We start from the raw sequence: 15,424 nt of genomic DNA on the forward strand, positions 1-15,424 counted from the left end.
ACAATGTGGAAGAGGATAATGAGGATGGAATTGGTGCTGTGGATGCGCTAGTGGCTCCGGAACGATGAGCTCTTGAAGCCGAAGTGGAGGCGGATGAACCCTTACGTTTCTTTGAAGATTCTGCCATTTGAAGGAGTTTTTCCAGATTTCAATCGGTGAAATCAAAAGAAAAATGAAAAAGAAGAAGATTGCAATTTACGGGAGTTGATTTGATGAAGAAATGAGTGAGATAGGAAGGTTTGGAGGTTTGGGAATGGAGGAACGTCGCAAGGAGGAAGGGACTGCGCAGGGGATTCTGAAAACGTGATATTTATAGAGCAGGACGCGTGGTAATAGATTACAAGTAATGGTAATCGATTACAGGAGGAGGCAGCCTACTGGTAATCGATTACATGAATACTGTAATCGATTACAGGCCATCTGTTCTAGTGTAATCGATTACAGTATTCATGTAATCGATTACCAGAACAAAAAAATAGCCTTTTCCTAAAAGAAAACTTATTTCTAAGTCTAAAAACTTATACTATCTTAAGAGTTAATTATACTAACAAGAAAAGTAAACTAAATTAAACAAAACAAGCGTCATACTTAATCAAAACACAATCAATCATTCATAAAAAATTACCTATCCAAATCACTAAGGTCTAAAAGGCCTAATTCTCTTCTTATTGAAAAGAATATTTCTTTTGGGAGAGGTTTTGTAAAGATATCAGCAAGCTGATTCTTTGTATCAACAAATTCTAATATACAATCTCCCTTTAGGACATGATCTCTAAGAAAATGGTGCCTAATTTCTATATGTTTGGTTCTAGAGTGTTGAACAGGGTTTTTGGATAGATTTATGGCACTAGTATTATCACACTTAATAGGTATACGATCAAGAAGGATACCATAGTCAGATAATTGTTGCTTCATCCATAAAATCTGTGCACAACAACTACCGGCAGAAATATATTCCGCTTCAGCAGTGGATAAAGCAACACTGTTTTGTTTCTTACTATGCTATGAGACAAGAGCGGATCCAATGAATTGACAAGTTCGACTTGTGCTTTTTCTATCAGTTTTAGATCCGGCAAAGTCAGAATCAGAATATCCTATTAAGTTACATGTTGAGTTCTTAGGATACCATAATCCTAAATTTATTGTACCTAATAGATATCTCATGATTCTCTTAACTGCACTCAAATGTGATTGTTTGGGGTTGGATTGAAATCTAGCACACATGCATACACTAAACATAATATCAGGTCTACTAGCAGATAAATAGAGAAGAGATCCGATCATACCTCGATACTGTTTCATGTCTATAGATTGACCAGATTCATCTTTATCTAAGTAACAACTAGTGCTCATCGGTGTAGCCATGTGTTTTGCACTTTCCATCCCAAATCTTTTGATCAATTCTTTGCAGTACTTGGATTGATTGATGAATATACCTTCTTGATTTTGCTTGATTTGTAATCCCAGGAAGTACTTTAGTTCTCCCATCATTGACATTTCAAATTCACTTTGCATATCAAGGGAAAAATCCTTGCACAATGAATCATTAGTGGATCCAAAAATTATATCATCAACATATATTTGAACCAACAAAATATCATTATGCTTTCTCTTTATGAACAATGTGGTATCCACTTTTCCTTTAGAAAATTCTTTTTCTAGAAGAAAATTACTTAAACGTTCATACCACGCCCTAGGGGCTTGTTTCAAACCATAAAGAGCCTTTTGCAATTTATAAACATGATTTGGTTTATCTGGGATTTCAAAGCCTGGGGGTTGTTCAACATATACTTCTTCTTGAATTAAACCATTTAGAAAAGCACTTTTAACATCCATTTGATAGAGTTTAAAATTCATTATGGATGCATATGCTAAGAGCATTCTAATGGCTTCTAATCTTGCAACTGGAGCATATGTTTCTTCATAGTAAAATCTTTCAAAGAAAAGTTGAAAATTATCTTTTTCCACAAACATGTTGTTTTTTAGCTAGACAACTTTTATTTTTTATTTATTTTTTTATTTTCTATTTTTTTCTTCCTTCTTATTCTTTTCTTGCTCACTCTCTTTTTGCTCTCTTTTTTTTTCCATGAGGTATTTTGCTACCTAAACATACGTATATTTTTGTGAGGTATTTTGCTATATACATACGTGTCCAAGGTATCTTGCTACCTAAACATACATATATATGTTTTGTCAGATATTTTTGCTATATACATGCATATCCAAGGTATCTTGCTACCTAAACATACATATATATATTTTGTGAAGTATTTTTGCTACATACATGCATATCCAAGGTATTTTTCTACCTAAACATACATATATATATTTAGCGAAGTATTTTTTGCTACATACATGCATATCCAAGGTATCTTTCTACCTAAACATACATACATACATACATATATATACATATATATATATATATATATATATATATATATATATATATATATATATATATATATATATATATATATATATATATATATATTTTGTGAGGTATGACTACCTTCCGAGCTTGTGCTTGTTTTATTTAAATTCCTAGGATCATGAGCAACTAGGTGTGTCCTGCTATGACTTGAGAAACAAAAGTGATCAAATAACAAGCAGAGATTTAAAAGGTACTAGGTTGCCTCCTAGTAGCGCTTCTTTAATGTCTTGAGCTGGACGCGTGATGGCTTGTCGGTAAACTCTAGAGGTGATGGCGGTGCGTTTGTTGCCCGCTGTCGGCCATCCCCAAGCTGTTGTGGTGTTTCGCCCTGCGCCTGCCTGGGGACGCAGTACTTCTTGATGAAAGCTCGATTAGTAGGGGGCCTGATGACCTTGCTGGGGGCGACAGGCACTCCGTAGAACTGACCGAGGCCCGTAATTAGAGCTTAGCAACTCCAAGACCCTGTTGGACTTCTTCGGGTCCACTGGGTGTCTTGCGGGCGCGATCCCTGCAAACAATAGATGAAATCAGAAATCAGTTGAGCGATGTGCATACTTACCTATGTCATTATGACGTGACCTTGCCGGGGGGAACGGGCACCCGGTAGGACTGACAGAGGCCCGTAACCAGAGCAGGAAACCCCAGGGCCCTGTTGGACTTCTTCGGGTCCACTGGGTGTCTTGTGGGCGCGATCCTTGCAAACAATAGATGACATCATAAATCAATTGAGCCATGTGCATACTTACCTATGTCATGACGGCACAGACCAACTGATACATCTGGAGGGGGAGATTGGCATTGTGGTCGCTGGGCAGAATGTTGCTAAATAGCAACGTCATCCACGTAAGGGTGGTCATGTTGGTGCGCATGGCCCACACTCGTCTTTTTGCAGCGGCACGGGGGAAATCTTGCCCCGGTATGCATAGTAGATGCGTCATAGCCTCCCTCTCTGGATGTGCTCGCATAGTTGGTCGCCCTCCAATATCAGGGGGTGGCCCAGGAACTGATAAAAGGAAACTACTGGCCCCTTAACCGGGAGCGCAAGTCTCTGTTAAGCATCTAAGGGCAAAGGACCTTATATTCTTCTAAGGTGTGGATATGGAGCACACTGAAAATGAGGACGCGTAGCCCTCTAAAGGCGAGGGCGAGCAACCCTCTGCAGGCGAGGATGTGCAGTCCTCTGATGACGAGGACATATGGTCCTCTAAAGGTGATAGGTACTAGTACCCAAGGGTCCACCTTTATGAGAAAACAAGAGATCGGCCCATCGAGAGGGCCGGTCATCCAACAAGATTGGACACGAGATGTAGGAAATCTATGCAGTTAACATGATTTTTAGGGATGCAGACGCATGCAACCTTTGTTGTGAAATTTGGTAACGCTGACCTCATATGAAACAATGCAATGCAATGGAAAGTTGTACAATGTTCATGACATTCTTTCCCTATTTTGTGATTTTGATTTTGATTTAATCTTTCTAGAAAACACAGATTGACTGTCCTTTTGAAAAAGGTGATAATTCATGCAACCTTATCCTATCTTTTGCAAATCTCTCCGGGAACTCCCTCAGAGTGTATGTTCTGTTTGATTTAGTCACTTGACCATTTTGGAGTGACGGGAATGGAGCCGTTTGACGTTTAATCAATCTATTGAAATTCTAGGGCTTGTCTCCTTTTTTTTTCTTGTTTAAAAACATCGACGGTGAGAACTTTTGATCTGCCCCTATGTTCACTTGAGGCTTATGCACGATGCCACTCATTGCCCCAGTGTAAGGCTTTGAGGTACCAATTGTTATCTTTCGTCATGACCTTGTAGCTGGGAACCTATTGGGTGAAAACTTCTAATCTGCCCCTAGGTTCGCTTGAGGTTTTTGCATGGTGCCTTTCATTGCCCCAGGGTAAGGCTTTGAGGTACAATCGTTGTCTTGTTTTCACAACCTCGTAGTGAGGAAGAAGCAGCTGATTCTTGCAAAAAGAATTTTCCAAGGATGAGAAATAGTTGAAGGATTTTTCAGTTGATGGATTAAGTCAAATGACTCCTATGTAGAAGCAAGATGTTTTGATGTCTTGATAATGCTAAAGGATCAAGTGCTTCTAAGTTTTATTCAAGACAAGAATCCAAGAAAATCAAGATACATGATCAAGTTGATCTCTAGAATCTTTAGGAAGAAGTTTCTAAATTGAAAAAAACAAAAGGTTTGACCGAAGAATTCTATCACCTCAAATTGAGATTTTCTCTCTGGTAATCGATTACCGGCAGCTGAAAATGTTTATCACAGTCACTAGAAATTTGAATTCAAAATTTAGAATGTGTAATTGATTATGCATGGATGGTAATTGATTACCAACAATTTATTGAATATTTTAATTCAAATTTTAAAGCCTATAATCGATTACACAAGTCTTGTAATCGATTACCAGAGGGGATTTTCAGAATATAATTTCCAAGAGTCACATCTATTCAAATGGTTTATGAATGGCCATCAAAGGTCTATTTATATGTGACTTGGAAACACGAATTTATAGAGAGTTTTCATTGCCAAAAAGTTTTATCCTCTCAAAAGATTAAGATTTTTTCTGAACTGAAATGTTTTATCCTCTCAAAAAGATTCCTTGGTCAACCACTTGCATATTCAATAAGGAATTTTGATTGATCTTCATTGTACAATCTATCTCTTTTAAGAGAGATCTCTTCTTCTCTTCTTCTTATTTCTGAAAAGGGATTAAGAGACCGTGGGTCTCTTGTTGTAGAGGATTCCTGAACACAAGGGAAGGGTTGTCCCTGTGTGGTTCAGACTTTGTAAAAGGAGTTTTACAAAGAGAGTGGAAAATCTCAAGTGAGTTGCTTGAGGACTGGATGTAGGCACGGGAAGTGGCCGAACCAGTATAAATCAAGTTTGCATTCCTCTCTTCCCTTAAACTTCTTTTATTTATTGCTATTTATCTTTTGCTTTAAAGAAGTTTATTTTGAATTGTCTTTTGAGTAATTCATGTTAAGGGTGCATTGTTAATCCGAAGAGAGTGAAAGTTTAATTGGGGAATAGTCTTCGTATCTTAATTCAACCCCCCTTTTTCTTAAGGTAACTGAGGCCATTTATCCAACATCCTATTCTTGATAACTCACTTCTCTCTAAAAAGACAAACTTTCCGGAATGATAAAATGAGCTCACATGAACGTCTTGAAAACACAGTCAATCAAATGCCCTTTTTTTTAACTTTTATTTTTATTTTTATTTTTATTCTGAAACTTATTTGTTTTGAACTTTATTTGTTGTTTTACGGCAGCCCCATCAATGCGCAAGACGAGTAATCTCTGATTGAACGTTCTTGGAAGTCCAAACTCAGGAGCACAGGTCGCTTGAGCAAACAGACCAAAGGCTTGCACCCACTCGGAGAAATGAAGGTTGATGAACCTTGGTTGGGGTTATGGCTACCATTGAATTATCAAGTAGATATGAGAGCAAGTCAGCATAGGACACTGGAATTGGGGTGAATTCTACAGGCTTTCTCGCTGCAAAATTCATTTCTTGGTTGGTGCTCTTGGTTTGTGCTAAAGGTGGTGTTCGTCATTGGAAGTGCGGTAGACAGACTTTGTGGCTGATTTAGGGATTGCCTTTGTGGATAACTGGGCAGTGGGTAAGGAGAAGGTTTGTTATTGGCTGAGTAATGACATTGTTGGGTTGGTGGGAAACTTGACTGTATAGGAATGGCAGTCACAACACGAGCTTCTCCTTCATCCTCACCATCTTCATTTGCCCCAGTTTTTTTTTTTGCATTTATCAAAGCAAGATGATCAGATTTGCCTCTTTTTAGACCCACTTCGATTATTTCGCCGGTGAAGACCAAATCCGCAAAGCTTGAAGGTGTGTAACCCACCATTTTCCATAGTAGAATACTAGTAATGTGTCTACTATCATTGTCATCATTTTTTCCGTCATTGAGGTGCCACTTGAGCTGCCAGGTTCTCCACCTTTGGGCGTATTCTTTGAAAGATCCGTGCACCCTTTTTGCACATGTTCTGTAGTTGCATCCTATCCGAAGCCATTATATTGACACAGCCTAACGAAGGCAACCATTAGGTCCTTCCAAGAATGGACTCGGGAAGGTTCCAAGTTAGTGTACCAGGTAACAGCTACCCCAGTAAGACTTTCTTGGAAGGAATGTATAAGCAATTTCTCATCTTTTGCGTATGCCCCCATCCTCCGACAATACATCTTTAGATGGTTCTTGGGGCAAGTAGTCCCCTTGTACTCGTCAAAGTCCAGCACCTTGAACTTGGGAGGGGTGATGATATTGGGTACTAGGAACAACTCTTCTAGGTTAGCAAAGGCATAATCTTCACCTCCTTCAATGGCCCTGAGCCTTTCCTCTAGATGATCCAACTTTCCCATTTTTGCCATAGCATGAGGGTTTTTACTTGTTGTGGAATGCAAGAGGCGTAGTTGTGGGTGATACTAAGGGCCTTCCAAAGGGTTTTGTAGGGGTATACCACCAACTGCTTGCCCTTCCGTGCCATATCCGAGGCAAGGCTCGAAGTCGGCTATATTGTGGTGGGGAATTTCATGTGTCTCCCCCACGATTTAAGAGACATATGCATGATCAGTTTGGGGTTGTTGGCTCTCAATGGGTATAGGAGTGGAGTTATTGACATCCTCATTGGGAGTGTACGCCACATTGGGTGGTGTATAGTTGAGAGGCAAGCCATATGGCGGGAGGGCGTGCTCGTTTTGCGCATAATGGGGGCCGCCCCTACTTCCCAAATCTTTGCCTACCATATCTAAGGTTGGATGATTCATTTGGTTGAGGCCAGATGGGGGCATCGGGTTCACCTTAGCAACAACGCTGGTAGCGGCAATTGTAACCGCATTGGCTTCCATTATCTTCTTCACGCTCATCATGGCCTCCATCATTGCGGCCATTTGCTCTTTCATGGCCTCCATGTCGGCCTCCATCTACTTTTGTACCTCCTTTGCTTTACCCATTACTCTAGCTCTAGCACAGGTTTGGTAAGGGCGCCGTAAAGTGGGTTTTTTTTTATAACAATGATTAAGTTCTTTTTTCTTATTTTATTTTTCAAGGAAAGAATGTAATGAGCAATGCAACCAATGAAAAGTATGGATGTACGCGAATGATTCATAGTTGAAGTATTGCGAATTTTTACGCAGGACATGGGGTTGAATCAATTTAGATTTTCAACATGGTCCATGACATCTTTGTCAAGGTGAAGCTGGAAGTAACAAGGATATCAACAATCCTAAACGTGTTTGGCAGTAGACGAAGCAATGATGTAACACGATCCATCTTTTGCCCCAATTTTTGCAAGATGGTTACTTCCATGCTTCAACTTGACTTGATGAACCTTTTCGTAAAAGCACGAGCTTGGTTCAACCCCATAACTCAGGGAATGGCAATTTTGATTGCCAATACTTCAACAACATTTCATAGGGATGAAAGTCCCGAGAATACGCATGCTATGCATGGAAAATGTAATTATGAGATTGAGATGCCCGAAGAGACATCCTTTCTTAGTTAACCATGCATTAGGTACCATGTTCAATCATTTTGTTTTGTTGTTTGTGTTGTTTTTTTTTTATTTTAAAAATGGGTTTATGATCCCAACATGGTTGGCTCATGGTAACTAACACATGCAACTAAGAATGCATCATGAATTTTCATGCTTCCCTTTTTTTTTTTTTGTAGAGGAAGGCACAAGGATCATGTATGAGCAAACATGTAGAACAAAAAGTATGTTGAACGCATATGCATGATGATGCAATGGCTCATGCAAAATGTGATGCTGGAATATGATAACGGACAAATGTAGGAACGATATGTTCGTTATGATGCCATGAAGAGATGCTTATGCGATTGATGCAATCCTATCCCGCAAAGGCATTGGGTAGAAGACTCCAAGTAGATTGGGTTAGAGATCCAAGGGAAGGCCCTAGGGTTCTCATGAGCCTTAGGGTAGATTTCGAGCCCATGGGCTAAGTATGAGCCCACTTATCTTTGTAAATATTAGAATAGGTTTTTCCTTCGTTTGGGCCTTGTATTTTGGCCATTCTAGTAGTATAGGGTTTTAGCCTTGTATTTCGGGGCATTTTGAGTAGTCTTTGTAGTAAGGACTTTTTTTTTTGTATTTTCATGTTTTTTGTCATGGGGGTGAGCTTAGCTATTATAGGAGGTGTGTAGCTAAGCTCTAGCTTCTCATCTCAAGGAGGTGAGCTTAGCTATTAGAGAGGTATGTGTAGCTAAGCTCTAGCTTCTTTAGGAATCTTCTTAAGGAAGCTTCTCTAGGAGATGAGCTTAGTTATGAGAGGGGTGTGTGTAGCTAAGCTCTAGCTTCTCAAGGAAGTTTTCTCAAAGAAGCTTCCTCAAAGAAGCTTCTCAAGGAAGTTTTCTCAAGAAAGCTTCTCAAGAAAGCTACTTAGTCTATAAATAGAAGCATGTGTAATACTTGTTGTAACTTTGATGAATGATAGTCTTGTGAGACACAACTCAAAGTTCAACTTCTCTCCCTTTTTCTTCCTTCAATTTCGTGCTCCCCCCTCTCTCTTTCTCTCCCTCTTTCTTTTCCTCCATTGAAGCATCCTCTCCAAGCTTCTTATCCAAGGCTCATCTTGGAGGTGAAGCTCCTTCTTCCATGGCTTATTCCCTAGTGGATGGCGCCTCCTCTCACCTCTTCTCCTTTGTCTTCCGCTGCATCTCCATGGTGGAAAATCACCATTAAAGGACCTCATTGAAGCTCAAAGATCCAGCCTCCATAGAAGCCCCACAAGCAAGCTTCCATCAGCGATGCATGATATGAATGCATTTACGGACACGAGAGCCCGGAAAATCATCTTTCCTTACTTGCGCATTCGGGGCGCAGTGCCCCATGTGTGCAGTTAAGAAGACGATATGGATCTTCCGACTTCCCATGACAAAAGACGAGACCAACATGCAACGCGTGCGTGACGACATGATGTAGACGCGCAAAAGCATAACACGGGGAGAAAACACAACAAAGGGGTAATTTACATATACGAGACCAAAAAGATCCATCTTTTTAATACTACGTTTTAGGCATTATGGCGCCTCAACATGTGTATTAAAAAGTGATGTATTACTCTAGAGAAACAAAATATCACTAGCAAAACGTGCTATTCGCAGAAAAATGCATGAGAACAAATGGCACGGAGCGTGTTTGCTCTATGCCCCTATTTGGGAACCTATAGGATAATATCTAGGGGTCTCTAATAATTACTCCCAAAGATTCATAACTCACGCGGCTGTTTTCTAGAGGTATCATCACTCAAGATAATAATATTGTGGCGGTATGGAATACCAGCGACAACATATTATAAAGAGAGAAAGCTCTAGACGAGGTTTCACTATTATCAAGCAAGTCGGAGACCTAGCATGATCATAGATTCACCTCCACTCCTTAGATTCCCATGAACCCGGGTACAGGGCCCCTTTTTTACTCAAACCCGTGGGTGCTTAGAATGCAGTGTAAAGAATGTGAAATAGACAACAGTTATTTACATTTTACACAATTCAACAAATGCACACACAAAGTTTCACAATTCCACAATTCATTAAAATAGGCCTAACTCACAAAAGATGTCCCCAGTGGAGTCGCCAACTGTCGCAACATGCCCTTTTGCGGGCGAGCGAGGCGAGGCTCACGGGTGCGCTTTCCAAAGGAGGAAAGATGCGCGGAGTCGCCACCAACGTTTATTTGTGGAAAACGTCGGAAAAACCGAAGGAAACCGGTTAAAATGAAAATTCTAAGTTCGGGAGTTGTATTTACGTTTGAGGAAGGTATTAGCACCTCTCACGTTTGTCTCAAAGGACAACAGCCTATTTTTTAGAATTGTGAAATTGTGTTATCTTACCTTTTATTTCTTTTTATTTTTTTTGAGGTCGACAAAAGCGGGGCTCTTGCTCCTACGTACCCTCCATCGAAGAGGAAATGAGACCTACGTAGTTCTTTCTTAAGAGTGAATCAAGTGATTCTTTTTACTTGAAAGGTGATCATTTTAAGGCGGTGGACCTTAAAAATGATCCATTTACTTGATAAGGAAAACTGAAATGATAAACTTTCAAACCCCATTTAGTGACCTTTTTTGTGGACGAGCTTGACTAGGCGAGTTGATTTTAGCCTTAGTTTCACTTTAGTTATTAGTCAATTCGATTAAGAATGAGAAATTCCAAAGAGAAAACGTCTGATTGATTTTTCGCTTTATTTTAATAAAAGGTATTTTTTGATTATTATATTATTATTTTACCTCTTTTTTTATTTCCAACGTGGTTACGGCACGACCGAACGGTCGGAATTCATTTTAATAGAAATTAACGGATATTACAAATCAAATGATCGGTGGAAGTTTATTTTATTTTTTGATTAGGCGATAAATGACTTAAATAAATGGTCGAAGCACGTCAAAAGGGGGTACGAAAAGTAAATGAAAACGAGAATAAAAATACATGAAACAAAATGTGGACCACCACGGGTACATAGAATGAATTGAAAAGCTCGGTTTGGGGTACTTACCAGTTGAAGACCGAAGAAAACGAAGAACGAACGATGAATGTCGAAGAACGGTTGAAAAATCTTCGCGTAATTACTCACGGAAACGTTACGGAAGCGCCTCGGCTAGGATTTTCTTCACGGAAACAATTTTCCTCAGCAATTTTGAGAGAATAAGAAGTGCCAAGAAGGCTGAACCCCTTTCCTCTTCACTCCTTCCCCTATTTATAGCAAAATAGGGGAGCAGCTTGCCACCCAGCTCGCCCAGGCGAGCAAGGTTTCTTCCTCCAGAAGCAACCGCCTTCTAGAGGAAGAAACTGGAAGGCCCAAGTGGGCCTGATTGCTATTTGTACCTCCCTTTTTTACTAAATGCACCCCCCTTTACTTTTTTTTGGTAATTCTTTTTCCGTAACGTTACAAAACTTTACGAATTTCGTAACAATACTTATTTTCCTTCCGCAAGGTTACGAATCCTTACGGATTATGTATTTACTCTTTTTCAGCTTTCGAAAAAGTTACGGAAACTCACGGATTGCGCAAAAACACCTCTTTTCGATTTCCGCCACATTACGGAATTTCACGGATCGCGTAAGCCTGCTTCCTTTTGATTTCCGACACGTCTCGGGACTTCACATATTGTGCAACAAAGGATGCCAAGTATCTCAAAGCGGCCAACCAAAGGTTGCATGTCATCAAGTAATAATCCCCGGACGAAATTAGGGTATGACAGTAGGCATTAATTCTTTATTCTTTAATTATTTGTTTTTGTGAATATATAGTTAGTGTAGCATTTTTTTTCTCTTGAATTGGTTAACCACTATTCTTTCTAGTGTTTTGTATGCACCGTAGATCTTCTGTAGGTGATTTAGTTGATTTGGATTCAGAGATTGAAGCTACTTGCAGAAGAAACAACACAAAAAGGCGGAGAAAAATCTTGCAAGAAAGGGCAGTACTAGTTCTAGAGGAGCCTTGTTCATCAGAATCATCTTCTATTTTCCCACAGCCAAGAGAATCTCACACAGGTGCATCTGAAGCTCCTAGGATGGATGAAGATCAACCTCATAGAGTCACTCTTGAGGACTACTCAAGCTCTACTGTGTTGTAATTCTTTACAAGTATTGCGCGGCCAGAGGTGCAAGCACACAACATCACATACCCGCATTCTTTAATTCAGTTGATACAAGGGAATTTATTTTATGGTCTACCCAATGAGGACCCATATGCACATTTGGCAACATATATTGAGATATGCAATACTGTCAAAATTGTCGGTGTGCCAAAAGACGCAATTAGGTTGAGCTTGTTTTCATTTTCATTATTTGGAGAGGCCAAGAGATGGCTACACTTATTCAAGGGAAACAGTTTGAAGACTTGGGATGAGGTTGTTGAAAAATTTCTGAAAAAGTATTTTCTCGAGTCAAAAATTGCAAAGGGAAAGGTTGTTATTTCTTCATTCCATTAGTTTCCCGATGAATCATTGAGTGAAGCCTTAGAACGATTCTGTAGCTTGCTGCGGAAAACTCCAACTCACGGATTCTCCGAGCCTATCCAGCTAAATATCTTCATTGATGGGTTGAGGCCACAATCAAAGCAGTTACTTGACGTTTCCGCTGAGGGAAAAATTAAGTTGAAGACTCCAGAAGAGGCAATTGAATTAATTGAAAACATGGCTGCTAGTGATCACGCAATTTTGCGTGACAGGACACACATTCCCACCAAGAGAAGTTTGTTAGAGCTTTCATCATAGAACAAGTTTCTGTCCAAGCATCTTGAGACCTTAATAGAGACATTAAATAAGTTGCCAACTCAATTAAATGCTAGTCAACCTTTACCTTCTTCTGTTTTGCAGGTTACAGATTGCACTATTTGTGGTTGAGCTCACGAATCTGGCTGTTGTATTCCTATTGAAGACACAACATGTGAAGTTAATTACATGGTAAACCAGCCAAGACAAAATTTTAATGTAGGTGGATACTCAGGATTTCATGGCCAGAATTACAACTAGCAGCAAGGACAAAGGAGAACTCACCCTGGTAATCAATTCAACAAAGACCATGGTGGGCCATCCAATAGGCCAGCACAGCAAGGGCCTAATCTCTATGAGAGGACAACAAAGCTGGAAGAGACTCTCACTCAATTCATGGAGGTTTCTATGTCAAATCACAAGAGCACGGAGTCGGCCATCAAGAATCTTGAGATTCAGGTGGGATAGTTGACCAAGCAACTGGCGGATAAGCCTTCAAGTAGTTTTGGAGCCAATACATAAAAAAAAATCTGAAGGAGGAGTGTAAGGCTGTCATGACCAGGGGTAGGAGAGCTATTCTAGTTGAAGATGAGGGTAGGTTGGTTGCTGAAAACTAAGATGTTGTTGCTGAAAAAGAGAAGGAAGAAGAGGATGATCAATTGAATGAGGGACCAATAATTGCTGAAAAGAAAGAAATAAATGAGGAGAATAAAGAAAAAGAAAGAGAAGAAGAAAAAGAAAAAGAAAACAAAAAGAAAATGAAAAAGATGAGAAGAGAGAAGAAGAGAAGAAGAGTAAGAGTGAGTGTGCCCGTGAGAAGAAAAAAAAAGGCAGCTCCAGCTGAAGGGAGAGAGGTGCCATATCCACCGGTACCTTCGAAGAAGGACAAGGAAAGACATCTAGCTCGATTTCTTGACATCTTCAAGAAATTGGAGATTACTATGCCCTTCGGAGAAGCTTTATAGAAGATGTCACTCTACTCTAAATTTTTGAAGGACATGCTAAACCAAAAGAGCAAGTATATACATAGTGACACCATTGTTGTGGAAGGAAACTGTAGTGCAGTGATTCAACACATCCTTCCACCTAAGCATAAGGATCCAGGCAGTATCACCATTCCTTGCTCTATCGGTGCAATTTCAGTTGGTAAGGCTCTTACTGATTTAGGAGCAGCCATTAATTTGATGTCGCTCTCCATGTGCCGGAGGATAGGAGAGCTGGAGATAATGCCAACACGAATGACCCTACAGTTAGCAGACCGATCCATCACCGGGCCATACGGAGTTATAGAGGATGTTTTGGTCCAAGTTAAGCACTTCATTTTTCCAGCTGATTTCGTTGTCATGGACATCGAAGAAGATGTTGAGATCCCCTTGATCCTGGGACGTCCGTTCATGTTAACTACAAGTTGCATCATGGACATGGGAAAGCGGAAGTTAGAGATGGGCATTGAAGATCAAAAGATCAATTTTGATCTATTTGATGAAGAAAAACAATTATTGGACCAGAATGTTTGTTTACAGGTGAAGGAGTGCGCTAAGCACAAAAATGGCACTAAGCACGCCTTCGAGGATAGAAAGCCCTTTTTAAAGCCTGAAGTGAAAGAAAAGAGAGAGCTTGGCGGATAGAGTGTGAAGAACAGAGAATAGAGGCACAAAACAGAGCAAGGAAACAAAAACCTTAGCTTTTAGGAGGATCTTAGGTTTAGGAGTGATTTCTAGGTTTCTAGAGGGGGAGGAGACATCCTCACCACTGTGTAATCTGTTATTTTCTCTTAAAACCCATTTCCATCTTGTGAAAGGTGTTGCCTTGTGATGGAAGGCTAAATCACTTGTTGGGGAATTCTGCTAAGAACTTGATGTAAATCCTTATCCTATCTATTTAAAGTTGTTTTTATGTGTTCAATGTTTCTATCTGTGCTTAATCTATGCATGCTTGTGGCTTGATCACCCATTTGTATGTAAAGTTAGGAGCTTTAGCATTGGAAAATGTACTACATCCTTAGAACTAGATTGAGCGGGCTAGGTTATCGCATGTCTGGACACAGAGTGCGGTGATTTAGTTTTATTATGTTGTGACCTTAATGTTGTTCAGTTAAGCTAAGTTCGACGAGACATCCGAGAATGAAGTTTAATTAGAATTAGCCCATTCATACGAGACATCGATGTTTGGGAATGTTGTCCTCAGTATAGAGCACATGAACATCTTTGAATAGAGAAAAACCTTTAATTGCATCAAGTAACTCAGTAGGAGGACCCAACGCTTTTAATTATTTGTTTTAACACCCAGTTGCTCATATTTTCTGTAATTAGAATAGCAAACACCATAGTTTTATTCATGTTCATTATCTTTTTATACAAATGCATGCTTATTGAATGATGCTTCACTAAATGAAACAAGTTCCTTGAGTTTGATACTCGGTTTCTTATCATTTTATTATTACTTGCACGACTCAGTACACTTGGCGATAAGATTTCGCATCCATAATAACAAGTAGTACAGGGGTGGAACAATGATGTTGGGGCATATATCCAGAAACATGCACTTGAGGTACATTGGGTTCAACATATGATTGATGTTGGTGAAGACCAGGATAATACTGTGAATTAAGATTTACAAAGTTACAAATAATAATAAATAATAATATAAATAATTTTTTAAAATTGTAAATTAAACTTACAACCTCAGTAGATAGTATCCCCTCACGTGATACTAATTCAACATATATATCA

General features: G+C 39.6%; 1 protein-coding gene across 1 annotated transcript; it reads left to right on the plus strand.

The window, feature by feature from the left end:
- The first annotated feature begins 13,660 nt into the window (after window positions 1-13,660).
- LOC114378793 lies at window positions 13,661-14,320 on the plus strand. The gene has a single exon (XM_028337413.1). The coding sequence runs from the start codon at window positions 13,661-13,663 to the stop codon at window positions 14,318-14,320; it is 660 nt and encodes a 219-aa protein (XP_028193214.1).
- The last annotated feature ends 1,104 nt before the right edge of the window (window positions 14,321-15,424 follow it).

This window comes from Glycine soja, chromosome 12, assembly GCF_004193775.1.
Source record: "Glycine soja cultivar W05 chromosome 12, ASM419377v2, whole genome shotgun sequence".
Taxonomy (NCBI): domain Eukaryota; kingdom Viridiplantae; phylum Streptophyta; class Magnoliopsida; order Fabales; family Fabaceae; genus Glycine; species Glycine soja.

Coding starts and splice junctions, on each gene's coding strand:
- LOC114378793 (XM_028337413.1), top strand. CDS start 13,661: ATGTCACTCTACTCTAAATTTTTGAAGGACATGCTAAACCAAAAGAGC.